The sequence below is a fragment of the Oryza sativa genome, chromosome 5, assembly GCF_034140825.1.
Source record: "Oryza sativa Japonica Group chromosome 5, ASM3414082v1".
Taxonomy (NCBI): Eukaryota; Viridiplantae; Streptophyta; class Magnoliopsida; order Poales; family Poaceae; genus Oryza; species Oryza sativa.
In genome coordinates, this window is record NC_089039.1 from 7,648,451 (window position 1) to 7,663,037 (window position 14,587).

Sequence of the window (14,587 nt, forward strand, 5' to 3'; positions counted from 1 at the left end):
GCTAGTAGTGTTTTTAAAATGCCCAAGTCAACATAAGTCAAAACTTTTGCAAAATCAATGTAATTTGAAAACTATCTCTTGGAAAATGTTTCAAAAGGTTCCCTATATGTTTTCCAAGCCTCACATTGCAAGAAAAATGATTTTTGAATGAAAATGCCATTTTGACCCTCTTTTGAAGAAACTAGATTCTTACTTTTGGCTAAAATGAGATTTATCCCCAAAATGAGATTGAGAAGGAATTTGAGAAAAGTTTCAAAACAAAGTTGGTAGAGAAGAAGATTTGAAATGTTTTTGGTATTCAAACCTATTTCAAAAACCAAATCATTCAAAAGTTATTTGAAAATCAAATTCGCCCAAAAACCCCTATAGACCATAAAAGGTCACCTCCTAGCACTCAAGTGAGTTTTGTTGCAAATCTTCATAATTTTCAAATGTTATGAATGGTTGGAAATATTTCAACTCACACATTTCAAAATTGCTCCAAAAATCAAATTTTTGTTGAATTTTATTGTGTGGGGATAGCCGAACTGTGTAAGAGCTGTGCACAGGCGGCTGGGGGCCAGGCGGTCTGACCGGCCTCATATAGCCGGTCTGACCGGCCGGGGATGGTGGGCCCAGGAAACTTCCTTTTCTTTCTCTCTTCTTCCCCTACCCGACTCCATCTCCTCCCATTCAGCCTTCTTCTTCCCCAACTCGAAAAAAACTCCTCCTCTCTCCTCTCCCAAACCCTAGCCACCTCCCTCCACCAAATCCCCTCGGTTTGACCGCGGATTTCTCTCCGATTACACCGTAAGTGATTCTCCTCCTCTTCCTCTCTCTAATCCATGGATTAGTTCGTGTTTTTGTTGAGTTTTTGATCCATGGCATGGAACCCTAGGTGAAGCACGAGTTGTTCTTCGATTTGCACCAATAGAGGGTAGTTTCTTGGTGTGATTCAACTCCTCCAACCGGTAAATCACTCTCCCTCTTGTGCATTCTCTCAAATCGATCTATTTCACCCTAGGGCTATGGGTAGTTGTTCCAATCTTGATGAAATAGGTCCAACCTTTTGATGTTCTAGTTCCAATCTTGTGCAATATTGTTCTAGCAATTTTTAGACTCTTAGTAGATGTGAAAATTTTTGGATGCTTGAACTTGTGGGAGGAGGTCTGCCCGGAGCCACAGGCGGTCTGACCGTTGGTCAGCCGCCGGTCTGACCGGCGTGTGCGCCCAGTCTAACCGGCCGGCAGCTGTCGGTCTGACCGGCCACCGGTGGGCGGTCTGACCGGCCTGATGCCGTCGGTCTGACCGGCTACCACGGGCGGTCTGACCGCCCTACTGGCTGCGGTCTTACCACCCCTCCATAGGATATAGGCAAATTTTCACCTCTCCAAATTGTTTCTAGAATTATTGCTAATATCCTATCATCCTTTGTTCTTTGACAGTGATGCCTCCCCGCACTCGTCATGGTCGTCGTGATGCTTCTCATCCTTCCAGTTCGGCGCGTCCTCCTTCTCCTCCACAAGAGTGAAGACCTTTTTTTTGGTGCTTGATGCCAAAAAGGGGAGAAAAGTGTGTTTTATGTTTTGGTGCTTGATGCCAAAAGGGGGAGAAAAGTGTGTTTTATGTTGGGTTGGGACTAGTAGTAGTAAGGATAGTGCCCTCATATCTAATAGGTTAAGGTGGTTTGGGCTATATTATGTACGGGTATGGGCTATTACTCTATATTGTGTGTTATTTGTCGTTTTGTTAAACTCTAAGTCATTTGGACCCTTCGTGGTCTTGTAATAGCCTATGTTTTATTTGTGAGCCCTTTTTAGGATGTTTTGTGACTTTTGTGAGTTAAATGGTTAAGTGATGTGAACTTATGCAATGATGGATGGTGTATGTGATATTGATGTATATGTGACCATCTTATGCTTATGGATTGAAGTTTACATTGATATATTGCTAATGTGTCTGTGCTTGTTGAAATGTGCATTGGCTCCATATTTGTTGTTTATGATTGATATGCACATGTTTAGGGGAGCTTTTGATTGTTATTGCAATATATGTCCATGTGTTCTATGTTTGATTATATATATATTTGTGGTGTTTGTCATCAATTACCAAAAAGGGGGAGATTGAAACATCTAGGCCCCCGTTGTTAATTTTGGTAATTAATAACAAGTGCTAATTGTGGACTAACCGTTGCTATTGAGATAATATTTTAAGTTAGGTCCACATCATGTGTGCGCATGGATGACTATCGATGGATTAAAATTGACGGAGCAAAGCAAAGAGAAGACGGTAAAACTAGTGCTTTAATTTAGAATTGATCGAGGTGTAGGGCGATCAAATTTGCTAGTTTATTTTCTAGTTTCGCCGTTCTATTAAGAGGGGTAATGACCTAGCAAAGAGATGATTAAATTGCCACATTAGGTCATTATGCATTTAGACGTGTGCTCGCTTTTCATCACACACACACAATCACTTGGGATTTCACTGGGCTCGGCCTGACCAGGGGCGGTCAGACCAGCCACATAGTGGCGGTCTGACCGGCGTGCCTTGACCGGTCTGACCGGCCGCAAGAAGGCGGTCTGACCGGCGCATAAGGCCGGTCTGACCGGCGGTACATGCGCGGTCAGACCGGCCCACTGGAGGCCGGGATAGTGCTGCTCGGGGTGGCCGATACAGAGCCAACGGAGCCGTAGTCGATCAGACCGAGCCGATGGCGGTCTGACCGAGCCGAGGCCGGTCTGACCGCCAACTCAATGTCGGTCTGACCGGCCAGGCCGATGGGGCCCTCTGACAGCACTTCAATGGCTAGTTTTCTAGCCGTTGCACAGTAGCACGGTCTGACCGGCCACATACCTCCGGTCAGACCGGCAGAGCACAAAGTTGGGGGATTGCACCCCCAACGGCTAGTTTTGGTGGGTGGGAGTATTAATACTTCCCCACCAGCAGCAAGGGGACTCTCTTGGCACCCAATTCAATTGCATACATCCCTTGCACCTCTCTCATACCCACTTGAGCTTTGTGTTCATCCATCTAGTGTGTTAGAGGGTTGATTAGCCAAGAGTCAAGTGCATTGCTTCCATTTGTAGAGCTAGTGTGGCACTTGATTGATCATCTCCACGCCGGGTCATTGCTTGTTACTCTTGGAGGTTGCCGCCTCCTAGACGGCTTGTAGAGGAGTTGCCCGGTGACCTCTCCGAGAAGATTGTGGAGGAGGCCCGGCGCCGGTTTGTGAGTGGTTTGGAGTTCACCACCTTCGGAGTAAAGGAAGAACTACCCTAGTGATCGAGGCTTGGGTAGTCCTCTCCGTGGGCCGGCTCCCACCTTGCCCACCCCTTGACGAAGGGGGCGTGCGGTGGCTTCGTGGTTGAGCGGTGGAGTTGGGCTCTCCTCAACGGGTAGTAGGAAACCGGCGAGTTTCCGAACCTCGAAAAAAAATCTCTTGTCTCCTTGTCTAATTTGATTATCGCATTTACATTTGTGCAATTTACATTTCTAGAGACATACTTGAGATCATATCACCCTAGGATTGCTAAACATTGACATAGGAGTGTGATTTACTTTTCCTAGAGATATAATTGAGCCACTATCACCTTAGGTTTGCAAAACGTAACTTAGTTGCTTAGTTAGAGTTAACCCTCACCAAGCCTAGCAATTTAGGTTAGTTTTGATTAGGTGTCATTTAGTTTTAAATCGCCTATTCACCCTCCCTCTAGTCGACATCTCGATCCTACACGCTTGTCGATGCCTTCGAGCTGGGTGCAGGCCCCATACAGCCACGAGATGTATCCGGCCGCCGACTCCTCGGGATCGCCACGGGGTACTCGGAGCTCTCTACAGACTCTCGTCATGGACGTGCAGCAACTCTTCAGGTACAAGTTGAACCACACCTCGCGACCTCGGAGTGTTTCCACGGCCTGCTCCTTCTTCACTTCTAGCATAGTCTTCTCGAGCTCCGCTACCTCAAATTTCGTCTTCCAATATTGGATGCGACGATCTTCGTTAGCAAGCACACTCTCGAAATCTGCTCAGCATGGAAACAACTAAGTCAAGCTGCTCTTCTCTTCTAAGAACACAGCAAATTAAGTCAATCCAGACGGAAGAGTAAAGGAGATGAAAACAAAGATCACCAACCTAAGGAAGTCGTCGGCAAGCCCGTTTCCACGGGCAAATTTTGATCTACATCGTCCTGTGACACATGTGGCTCAAACGCAAGTGCCGGAACGATCACTGGCAACTCAGGCTGCCCGCGCTGCTGGACATCCTCGACATCGACATCTCTATAAACAATAACAAAGTACTCGGGATCAAAATGCTAAAGAAAATTAAGGTGATGACTTCACACGCAAAGGCAGTTGGAGCCAACAAAAGTTTTACAAAGCATGACTGATTAAAGAGTACAAGGGAACTGAAGTCCTACTCTTCAAAAAGTGGGAGAACAGACTCTCCCAGATCGCCGACTTCTTCCATCACGCCCTTACGCACGTCGTTAGTCGCTCCCTGATCCAAGATCCGCTGGAGATCAAGTTCAGGGTGCGCCAACCTTATGAACGCGAGGATTTGACATGCCCCAGTGTAAATCCCATTAGATGTCTCCTCTCCGATCCTGGCCGCATGCTTGGAGGGTATCGCCTCCATCGCCGTGGCCAGTTCTGCGAGCGAAGTCGTCAGCGAGAACTCGTCGGGGTTCACCGGGATGGTGGTCGTAACACCACATTCCCCGGCGAGCTGGTGTAGGCCGGTGTAGGTGACCCGCGACGAGCCACGGATCTCCGACAGGTTGTTCTCGAGTTCCGACATGCGGTTCTCGAGTCCCCGCCGTTGTCGCTCGTTGCCAGCCACTAGTTCCCTCATTTTCTGGAGGTCTTCATGAACCTCCGCCAGGTCACACGCCAGCTTGTCGGCATGCTCGTTTGCCGATGACGCCGCCGCCGCCCTCGCCTCCGCAATCTCACGACTTATGCCGCGAGCACTGGCCTCGAGGATGCACCCCATGTCGACTTGGAGCTCCCCCTAGGTGAGGACGTCAGCAGGCGGGCCTCGAGTGGGCACAAGATCGCTGGCAGGGCCGCTGGGCGTCACCTCACGGCTCCTGGGCACGAGCACGACATCTGTCGAGGCCACTGCAGGAGACACGCTAGAGTTTCCTCTGGACCCATCTTGCGCCGTCTTCGCCCGCACTGACCTACAAAAGATTGTCATCACCAGCCTTCAAGACAAATTCCCGGAATTCGATCAAGTGAAAGACCTCTAATTTCATCCACTTACTTTTCGCCAAGTGTCACCAGCCTCTGCCGCCGCGGAGGTGACGGAGACGCATCCAAGGCCTAAGTAAACCAAGTACGACGTGAGGGAGCCATCTTCCAACTACGTAATTAATAACCCAAGAGACTTACCGACGGGGAGGACGCTTTCCGGCGACCGCCGAGCACGGAGGTGAACTTCCTCCCCTTCCTCGGGACATGGCTGCCACTGGTCGTGGCGACAGCAGCAGTAATGGCCATGTCGGACGCCTCCTGGGCGATGCCCTCCTTCAACGAGGCCGCCGCCTGGTGGTCCACGAGCGGTCCAATGACGTCGGTCAGAGGGAGAGCCTGCACCGCACGAAGTCATTGTGCGATCCAGGAGTAAAAATAAAGGGGTCATCGAATACACTCACATTGATTGCGGCTTCACGCTCGGCCGTCCCCTTCTCGCAAAGGGGGATGGGGACGTTGCTCGCCGTTGTCGAGCCGCTGATCATCAACTGGCCGACGCGACGCTATACGGTCTCGCTGTTCAAACCTGTAAGTCAGGAGGAACATGCACAAAAGGAAGTCAAATTAAACACAAGAAAAATACCCCGAAGAGAAACCCGGGTCACGTCCTTCGGCCAATAATAGTCAAAGGCTGGGTGGACTCGAGCCTGGAGCGGCTGGATCCGCCTACCAATGAAGTCGGCAGCGACTTCATACCCCGACAAACCTCTTACTCAGAGGTCATCGATGGCATCGATGAACGACTGAAGAGAAGGGGTCAAGGCGGGTTTGGCGGTCCAAGACAGAGTCTTGACTGGTTGTTCCTCAGGAACAACAAAGATTGGATCTGGATCCTTTATCTGAAGATAGAACCACCTCGCCCGCCACTTGCTACGAGAAGAAGGGCACTGGAAGGGGATGTAGTGCGACTTCAGCCCAACCCAAAGTCAGAAACCGACGCATCCAGATACCCTGGTGGATCCCATCCAACGCAACTCGTAGTAGAAGCGAAAGAGGTCGAGAAACGGCTCTACCCCAATGTAGGCCTCACAAAGATGCGAAAAGATACTGAGGAAGGCGATGGAATTGGGGTTCAAATGGAGCAAAGAAAGACCGTAGAAATTCAAAATGAGAAGGAGAAACTCAGAAGGCGGGGGGAGAAAACCACAGAGAATATAATCCTCAACCGCAACCATGCGACCTAGGACAGGTTCAGGTTCAGTACCTCCTGGTTCCCTCTCCATGGTCCCGCGACCGGGGAGAGCACCCTCCTCCTGCAACTTCTTCAGGGATGCACTAGTGGAAGTGGACTTGTCGAGGTCCATTGCCGCAGGAGATCGCCGGAGAAGGGACCGGCGATAAACAAGCTAGGGTTTGGCGGGAGCGGAGAAGACGAGGAACGCTTGGAGGCTGAAGAGCTTTTTCACAACAGGCGGACTTCAAATTGGATCCCCAAAATCCTCTTAAATAGATACATTTCTGACGGTGCGAATTCCAAGGAAAGGAGAAAGAGATGGCCGCCGGAAATTTCTGGGTCCGTTACGCGCGGCAGTTTTTCGAACTTCAATTTAAATTCACTCATGACCGTTGGGCTTCACACGGTGTTGTCGATTACTCCCTGTCACCTGGAGAATTAGTCGAACCAACTCAATTACGATCTCGCTGGTATCATCGAGTTCCATTGTTCCCCTTGTAACCTATGATTTCCATCATATAATACCATATCAACTGGATTAGGGCTATTACCTATCAAGGGGCCTGAACCAGTATAATCTGTGCTTTTTGTCTGCTTGATGTCGTATTATGTAGATCCTCGTACCAGCGTACCCCAATACCCACTATATCCGGTCTATGGGTATCCCCCGTCGACAATCTACTTCATAATTCACAACGTCAAAAATTGTACTTCATGATAAAATCAAACGGGGCCTAATTATTTATTGTAAAATTCAAAAAATAAAATTTATTTTTTTGAACAAATTTATTTTTTTTGACAAAATCCATATAAGAGTTTTAGCTAGAAATTATGAACCAAAATTATTTATTTATTGGGTTCAAAGTTTGATGAAAACAATGTACGAATTTCATAAAATTTAATTTAAAATTTATTTAAATATTTTAGATTTATTTTTATATAAGAATTGTGTTTTTATCACTAAACTAGCACATAAGTATAAGAGAGGGGTAATAAAGTCTATTTATAAAACATTCAATGGTCAACTCATGGCCAACTAACAGAATGGACATAGAGGAGATCAAAATAAAAACTCAGGGGTATATAAGGGATAAGGCAAATTTTAGGACACACAAGGGATTGAACAAATTCTCATGGGTACATAGAGGATTATCTCTTCAAGTAAGGATTCGGATCAGGTTTAGTCACTGCAACTTTGGCAGTACCAATCATCCAACCATCCGGCAAATAAGGGATGGTCTAGATTCTTGCTCAATTTTCCCCAACTTTTCACCTACCCTCTAACTCCCAACCGATGCCTTTTGGAGGGAAAATGCTGAGAGGTGGTGAGAGTTGGCGCCAATTCTACCATGGGATCAGAAGAATACTTTTGAGAATGCTCTACGACAGGTGCCCGATCAAACGAACAATTATCGGACGCTCCTCTGCTACATGCAATGGAATTCTCTCTTTCCCTTTTACTCCGCATTGCTATGTCGCCTGCTATCTTTCTTATTCCCATTCCCATACTTGAGTAGAATAATCGCAAACCATATTGCATGGCATCAAATTATAATCAAGAATTTGGGCTCACTTAACTAAAACTTATGTTTTACTAGTTACTAACAAACTGTAGCTAATACAGAATAAAAGCACCTAGTCCTCGTCGTTGGTCCACAGTCGTCGACCGCCTTCATCATCGGATCAAATCAGGGCTTGACAAACCACCTCCACAAGGGTTACTATACCTTCCTTGGTTGGGTGGTTTCACCACAAGAATTACCTTCTCCACTGCTAGAGATTCACGGACGAGGACCACCTTCTCCATGGACATTGGATCCCGCTCAAGAGAAATATAAGGAGAAGGGTGAACTAGGAGGGAAAGCTTTGAGAAGGAGACTGCAATGGGAGAGTGTCACGGATGAGTAGCAGGATTGGGCCTGCGTGCCTGTGTTGGGTGTAATTTAAGTCTTGGGCCTGCGAGCCCACAAACGATGGCTATTTAAGCAAACGCTGAGGATTGTAGGCGGCATAAAAACAGAAATAAGAAATACGCCTTCCTCCTCAACTCTGTCTTCTTCCTCCAGCTTCTCCGTTCTCTCACGTCTCTCTCTGCTTCTTCCTCAATCCCCTTCTCTAGATCGAATCGCGTGGTGCCGGAGGCGTGTGGCGGCGGTGAGTTCATATCAGAGAGTTGGATGGCTACCACTCATGCCTAGTCGCGAGGATGGACTGAATCCAGCGCTAGTCAAAGGTCTAAACTGTAACTGTGTGTAAAAAAGAGATACACAGAGTTGAAAGAAAACTTTAGGTACATTTGATCCATTGTAAAACTCTAGTCAAATTGACTTTTGTTTCAACAGACCATTAATTCAGTTTTAGATATCAACAATTAAATTAAATCACACATTTTATACTTACAGTGTTGATTGCCACAAACGTGCTTTTTTTTATTTTTCAATAAGTTGAGGGGTATAAAATGGGAAATTAAATGTCAACATTAATTTATTAGCTTAACTAAAATTAAGGGGAATATAAGAACGACTGTATAAAAAAATATTTTCTAGTTTGCCCACCTTTTGTGAATAAATTTCAGAGGACCTAGTTTCACAGTTGTTGTTAACCCAAATCTATATATGCAGCAAAATATTTATAAAACCCATGCACTCTTTGAAGAATAAATATCTGGTAATTTTGTACCTATACACATGCATTAGCCATTTTCTTTTGTAAGTATATGATTTGATGGCATATTTATTAATTAAATAAAGTGTAAAACCTTTGCATTACGGATAAAAAAGGATTTTAGGGTTTTGCGAAAATTTTGGGCTCTGTTTGGTACGGCTCCAAATTTCAACTTTCAACTCTAAACTCTAACTCCAGTAAGAGTAGGTTTCTATAGGAGCTGAGGTGGGTATGAAAGTGTTTGTCTAGATTACTAAACTCCATACTACCACGTTCCTTGTAGTTATTTCATCGAACATCTTGTTGGCGTTGCCCTACCGCTGTTGCCGTCATCGTCGTCGGTGCCGCCACCAGCGGTCAGCCCGAGCGCCGCCACCGCTGTTGCCGCAGGTCTGCCCGCAGGCCGCCTTCACAGGTCCGCCGGCACCCGCCGCCATCACTCAACCCACGCGTCACCGCCCTGCCGTTGCCGCCGTCGTCGCTTAGCCCGCACATCGCCTTGCCACCACCGCCACTGTTGGTCATACCGCGCATTGCCGGCACTAGCACCGGTGCCCATCGCTCAACCCGCACGCTGCCGTTCGCTAAAATATGAGAGAGAACAGGCGGAGAGGGGTAGATGAGGAGAGAGAACGGAGGGAGAGGTGTAAAGGGGTAGTTCAGTGGCATTTTTATGTAAATACTCCCTCCATTTCGAAATGTTTGACACCGTTGACTTTTTAGCACATAGTTGACCATTTGTCTTATTCAAAAACTTTTATGAGATATGTAAAATTATATGCCTACATAAAAATATATTTAACAATGAATCAAATGATAGGAAAATAATTAATAATTACTTAAATTTTTTGAATAAGACGAACGATCAAACATGTGATAAAAAGTCAACAGCGACAAACATTTCGAAACGGAGGGAGTACACTGAAAAGGCAGTGGCTATGGAACAGAAAAACCTAGCTCCACTCCCACTCCTGCAGTAGAATCTATACTGTTTGGTACAGCGGAAGCTGTAGGTAGGGCATCGTCCAAACTCCAAACTCCATTTGCATTTCTGGGCGGAGGAACAACCGCCGGCGATCAGGGCTAGAGAGCTCGCCGTGGACAGCCTCCTCCTAGCTCCCCTCTCCCCGCCGCACGCCGTCTCCTCCAATCTGCGGCCTGACCTCCTCGCGCGCTCGGCCGGCACGGCAAGAAAGGCTGACCTCCGTCTCCGTTCGAATCGGAGCCGAAGGTATATCCATCCCTTCTTCTCTCCCTCTTCCTCCTCGCCACTTCATGACGCACGTATGACCTGGCCTGGCCGTGTGACCTGAGTTGGAGATCAATCCGAGGGGGTTTGGATTGATTTCTTAATTTCTTCCTTTCCCTCGAATCAACCCATCCGACTAGGTGTGTTTGATTCGTCATGTTGTACTAATGTCAGTTCGTTTCCAAGATTTTGGGGTCCATGCCACACGTTAGGTAGGCCCCTGATGAACGCACGTATGCTCCCTGATTGGGGTAAAATAAAAAATTGGGGAAACCCTGGTAGATTCTCCAAAACCTCACCTTGAAATTTGTCCAAGTGTGTCCGTTGCTTGACTATCCAATCAAGCTGAAATGTTGACAGTAATCTGTAAAATCCTATTCACATTTGTAGCTACTTAGACCATCGCTTAGGCAGATTGATGGTTTTATTATGAAGTCTTGATTGATTTTGTTCATAGTGCAGCTCACACATAAAAAAAAACTCTGCACGAATTGAAGGCTGGGGCTAATTAGTACACGTTGAATATAGAAATCACCCTTCCTAAATCGGCGCGGTCTCTTTCGATTATATGAGGCTGTATTCTACAATTGTGTGTATGATCTAATGATGGCAGAGATCTAGTAATACTAGTTAAGATGATAAATTCCTGGTGTGCGGTTGAGAGCAGGGAAATGCACTAGTGGGAACAAACCAGTTCAGGTCACTAGTTTGATCGCATGATAATATAGAGTGTATGCATTCATGTAGCTTCCGTATGATAAGGTCTTGTACAAGTGCTTTTTTTTTTCGCCGGGCCTGTGAAGAGACACCAGCCGATTTCATTGGATTGGAAGGAAACAAATTACAAAGATTGTTCAGGTTATATGACAACAGTCAGGGCAGTTGGAAGGGAAGCCATTCCCCAGTAGGGGGGACAAGCTACGAGTATAAAGCAGAGAAACGTATAAGTGCATTTGCAGGAAACAGTGGACCTGCTATCTTATCTTATACTCCATCCGTCCCATAATATAATGGATTTTGAGTTTTTGCTTGTAACGTTTGACCACTCGTCTTATTCAAAATTTTTTGAAATTATTAATTATTTTATTTGTGACTTACTTTATTATCTACGGTACTTTAAGCACAACTTTTCGTTTTTTATATTTGCAAAAGAAAATTGAATAAGACGAGTGGTCAAATGTTGAAAGCGAAAATCCCTTATATTGTGGGACGGAGGGAGTAGTATAATAGCGTAAGCATTTCCAGAACGTTTGTTTGAGAAGGTCTTATACATGCGCATTTCACAATAGGAAGCAATGGAACTGCTAGCCCAGATGGTTTGTCCTCACTTGAGTTAGTTTGTAGGTGCCGGGCTCAAAACCAGCTGTGTGGGCTATTTCTAGCATTTGTGAGTAACTGCGGGTTGGGTTGCCTCGGCCACCCAGGCAAATCAAAAATCTCCAGGCCAGTTGTAACTTCTATCTGATGGACGGACTGGCCCAAGTGATGCTTTTTTTCTGTTCAAACTGCGGGGTGGTCCAAGTCTGATAGCAATATGCTGCTGCGCAAGGGTTTGAGATTTTCTTATTTCCCTTGTTTCTCCTGGACAATAGAGCACAGCTCTCTTGGTAGATCCTTTTTTAAAAAAGGAAAATCATAAGCGTCCTTTTCTACGCCTACTGTATGTCTGTATGTGGTGCATATTGGTAGATATCTTTAATACCGAAATCAGGGCTATGGATCTGGCTTTTTATTGGGCCACGTGGCTCCCTAAAAATTTGGTTACACCCCTCCAAAAATTTGCCACGTGTCAAAGCGACGGTATTCACTCTCCGAGAGATCGGGAAAACGTTCGCCTATATACGCTTGCAACGTGGGCCAGGCATCTCGCAAGGCCATGCGAGCTTGGGCCTGGCGCCGCACGGCCTTTCTCCGCAATGTACCTGCGCTGCTGCGCATGGTCCTCATGCAGCGTGAAGCTAGCACATACAGGTACAGATTACTAAGCCAGTTTAGAATAAAATAATATGTATAAAAAAAAGGAGAAAAAAATAATAGGATTTTTAGCCTTTTCATAATAATCTTTTAACAAATGCAATTTACTACAGATTACTCGGAATGAGGAAAAGTCACTTCATGTTAATATCATGTGTTTCAAGAGAATAAAATAAATAAATAGTTAAATCAAATGGAAAAAAAATAGTGACAGCAAGGATTGCGTTAGGACAATTAAAAATCTTCAGATAAGATTTACTTGAAACGAGGAAAATACCTTAATTTCTATAGAATGGAAGGAATAGAAGTGAAATTTCCATGTGAACCGAGAAGTTTATAACTACTTTCCTATTAATTCAGAGTATTTTTGTTTTTTTTTCTCCTCACATTATACTTTTTTATGTTAGGAATTCATTTATTTTAGAACATTGGTAAGTAACAACAATCATATTGCTATTTTTTTATTGCGAAACACAATAGATATAGATGTTCATATACACGTGTGTATACATACCTGTAAACGCACACATACAAACCCAATCACTACAAGCACCTCCGAAGATTGGGCCGTCAGGCATATCTTAGGAGTGATGAAGAATGGTGGGTTTCCTACCATTGAAAAAACAAATAGCCGTAAATACAAGCGTCTATGCTAAGTTTAGAACTTAACTCGTATAGGTAGAGAACCTGACCAGCTGAGCTCTACATAGTAGTATATCTGGATATATGAAATCAAAATAAGTGTCTTTACCATGTCATCGTCCTTTATTTCTAAATGAAATTAGTATAAAATTTAGGTAATCGAAGACACGTTTATTTCGGATATGTATTTCCTACTAATACGAACTCAATGGCTTACATCTATATGTTGGATATTAATAAAACATATATTTTTACTAATGTTCAGCATGACAATACCACTAATCTAGATGATTTTACTATTCTACCTTATTTTGTTCACAAACATAAAAATAAAAGGGAATGGACTTTCAACAATCCTTTTCGATGTATGATTTCTGAAGGGAAATACACACATGCTATAAACTAACTTAGCTAGCGTGACAACTGGCACGCTCATTTTCTAGTTACATTCTTAAAAATGTGTACTAGCATAGAATTAAGGATACCATTAAATTGAACTTTAATTAAGTGCATATGCCTAAAATTGTTGGATCACGGTTTTACATGATGGGTTACAAGACCGAGGCTTATTATATCCTATCATTTCCAGCATGTACTTGCATTATCCATTTTTTCTTTACCATTTAATTTTTTGCTCCTTAGTGTTTATATGCTGAATTGTTGGTGCAAACATGAGAAAATTTGGTTTATATGTCCTTGAAAATATCTGCAAAATTTTATATTCTTTGTATCAGCACAGTAAGTATGCATATTTATGCCCTTGATAGCATAAGACACAACATTCCTAGCTTTGTGCAGTAATCTCTTAAGCATTTGTGGATGTTATTCTGATTCAAAGATTGACACAACCACATAGGCTGACATCTTGTATATTGGGACCTTTGGCAGGCAATCGGCCATGGTTTTCCTTAAGGTGGATATGTCTTGGAATGTGTTGATCTCACCTAGCGAGCTGAGCCCCAAGGGTCTCTTGCTCCGCAAGGCTGTCATTGTTAGTCTTCTGGAGGAGATAGCAAACAGGAAGGCCTCCAAGGATCATGGTTACTACATTGCTGTCAGTGAGCTGAAGGCGATATCAGAAGGGAAAGTGCGCGAGCTGACCGGAGATGTTCTTTTCCCAGTGACATTCACCTGCATCACACAGAAGCCTACGAAGGGCGAGATCTTAGTTGGCTCTGTGGATAAGATCCTCAAGCATGGCGTGTTCCTCAAATCTGGACCAATAGAAAGCATCTTCCTGTCAGAGAAGACACTGAGCGACTACAAGTACATCGGTGGGGAGAACCCTATGTTCATGAATGACCACTCGAAGCTGGAGAAGGACACCGCTGTGCGCTTCAAGGTGATGGGTTTCCGCTGGATGGAAGCTGATCGCCAGTTCCAGATCCTTGCTACCCTGGCTGGTGACTATCTTGGGCCACTATGAACTGCTTCCACAGGTTAGTGGTGATGAATGGATCTGAAATGTATTATCTTTAACCTGCTGTCTGTAGTTTGATGTCATGATGATGATGATTAGACCAGTAGCTGTGATGCTGGCTGTTGATGTAAGTGACATTTGGCCCTATGTTTAGCATTTCAGCATGATGCGAATTGTCATGGCCGTTTAACCTCTGTTTCCTATCGCTGCTCACAGTTCTCCTATGCATA

At 44.9% G+C, this 14,587-nt stretch overlaps 1 protein-coding gene and 1 long non-coding RNA gene across 2 annotated transcripts; both read left to right on the plus strand.

Annotated features, from left to right (window-relative positions):
* The first annotated feature begins 660 nt into the window (after nucleotides 1-660).
* Nucleotides 661-1,882, plus strand: LOC136356433 (uncharacterized). Its single transcript, XR_010741238.1, has 3 exons — nucleotides 661-789; nucleotides 878-950; nucleotides 1,425-1,882. It is a non-coding gene; the product is annotated as an uncharacterized lncRNA (long non-coding RNA).
* Nucleotides 1,883-9,994: 8,112 nt separating this feature from the next.
* Nucleotides 9,995-14,547, plus strand: LOC107278405 (DNA-directed RNA polymerase V subunit 7). The gene is made up of 2 exons (XM_015783966.3): nucleotides 9,995-10,303; nucleotides 13,826-14,547. The coding sequence occupies exon 2, from the start codon at nucleotides 13,836-13,838 to the stop codon at nucleotides 14,361-14,363; it is 528 nt and encodes a 175-aa protein (XP_015639452.1). The 5' UTR covers nucleotides 9,995-10,303; nucleotides 13,826-13,835; the 3' UTR covers nucleotides 14,364-14,547.
* The last annotated feature ends 40 nt before the right edge of the window (nucleotides 14,548-14,587 follow it).

Excerpts from the sequence above, each read along its gene's own strand:
- LOC107278405 (XM_015783966.3), top strand. The coding sequence starts at position 13,836 with ATGGTTTTCCTTAAGGTGGATATGTCTTGGAATGTGTTGATCTCACCT.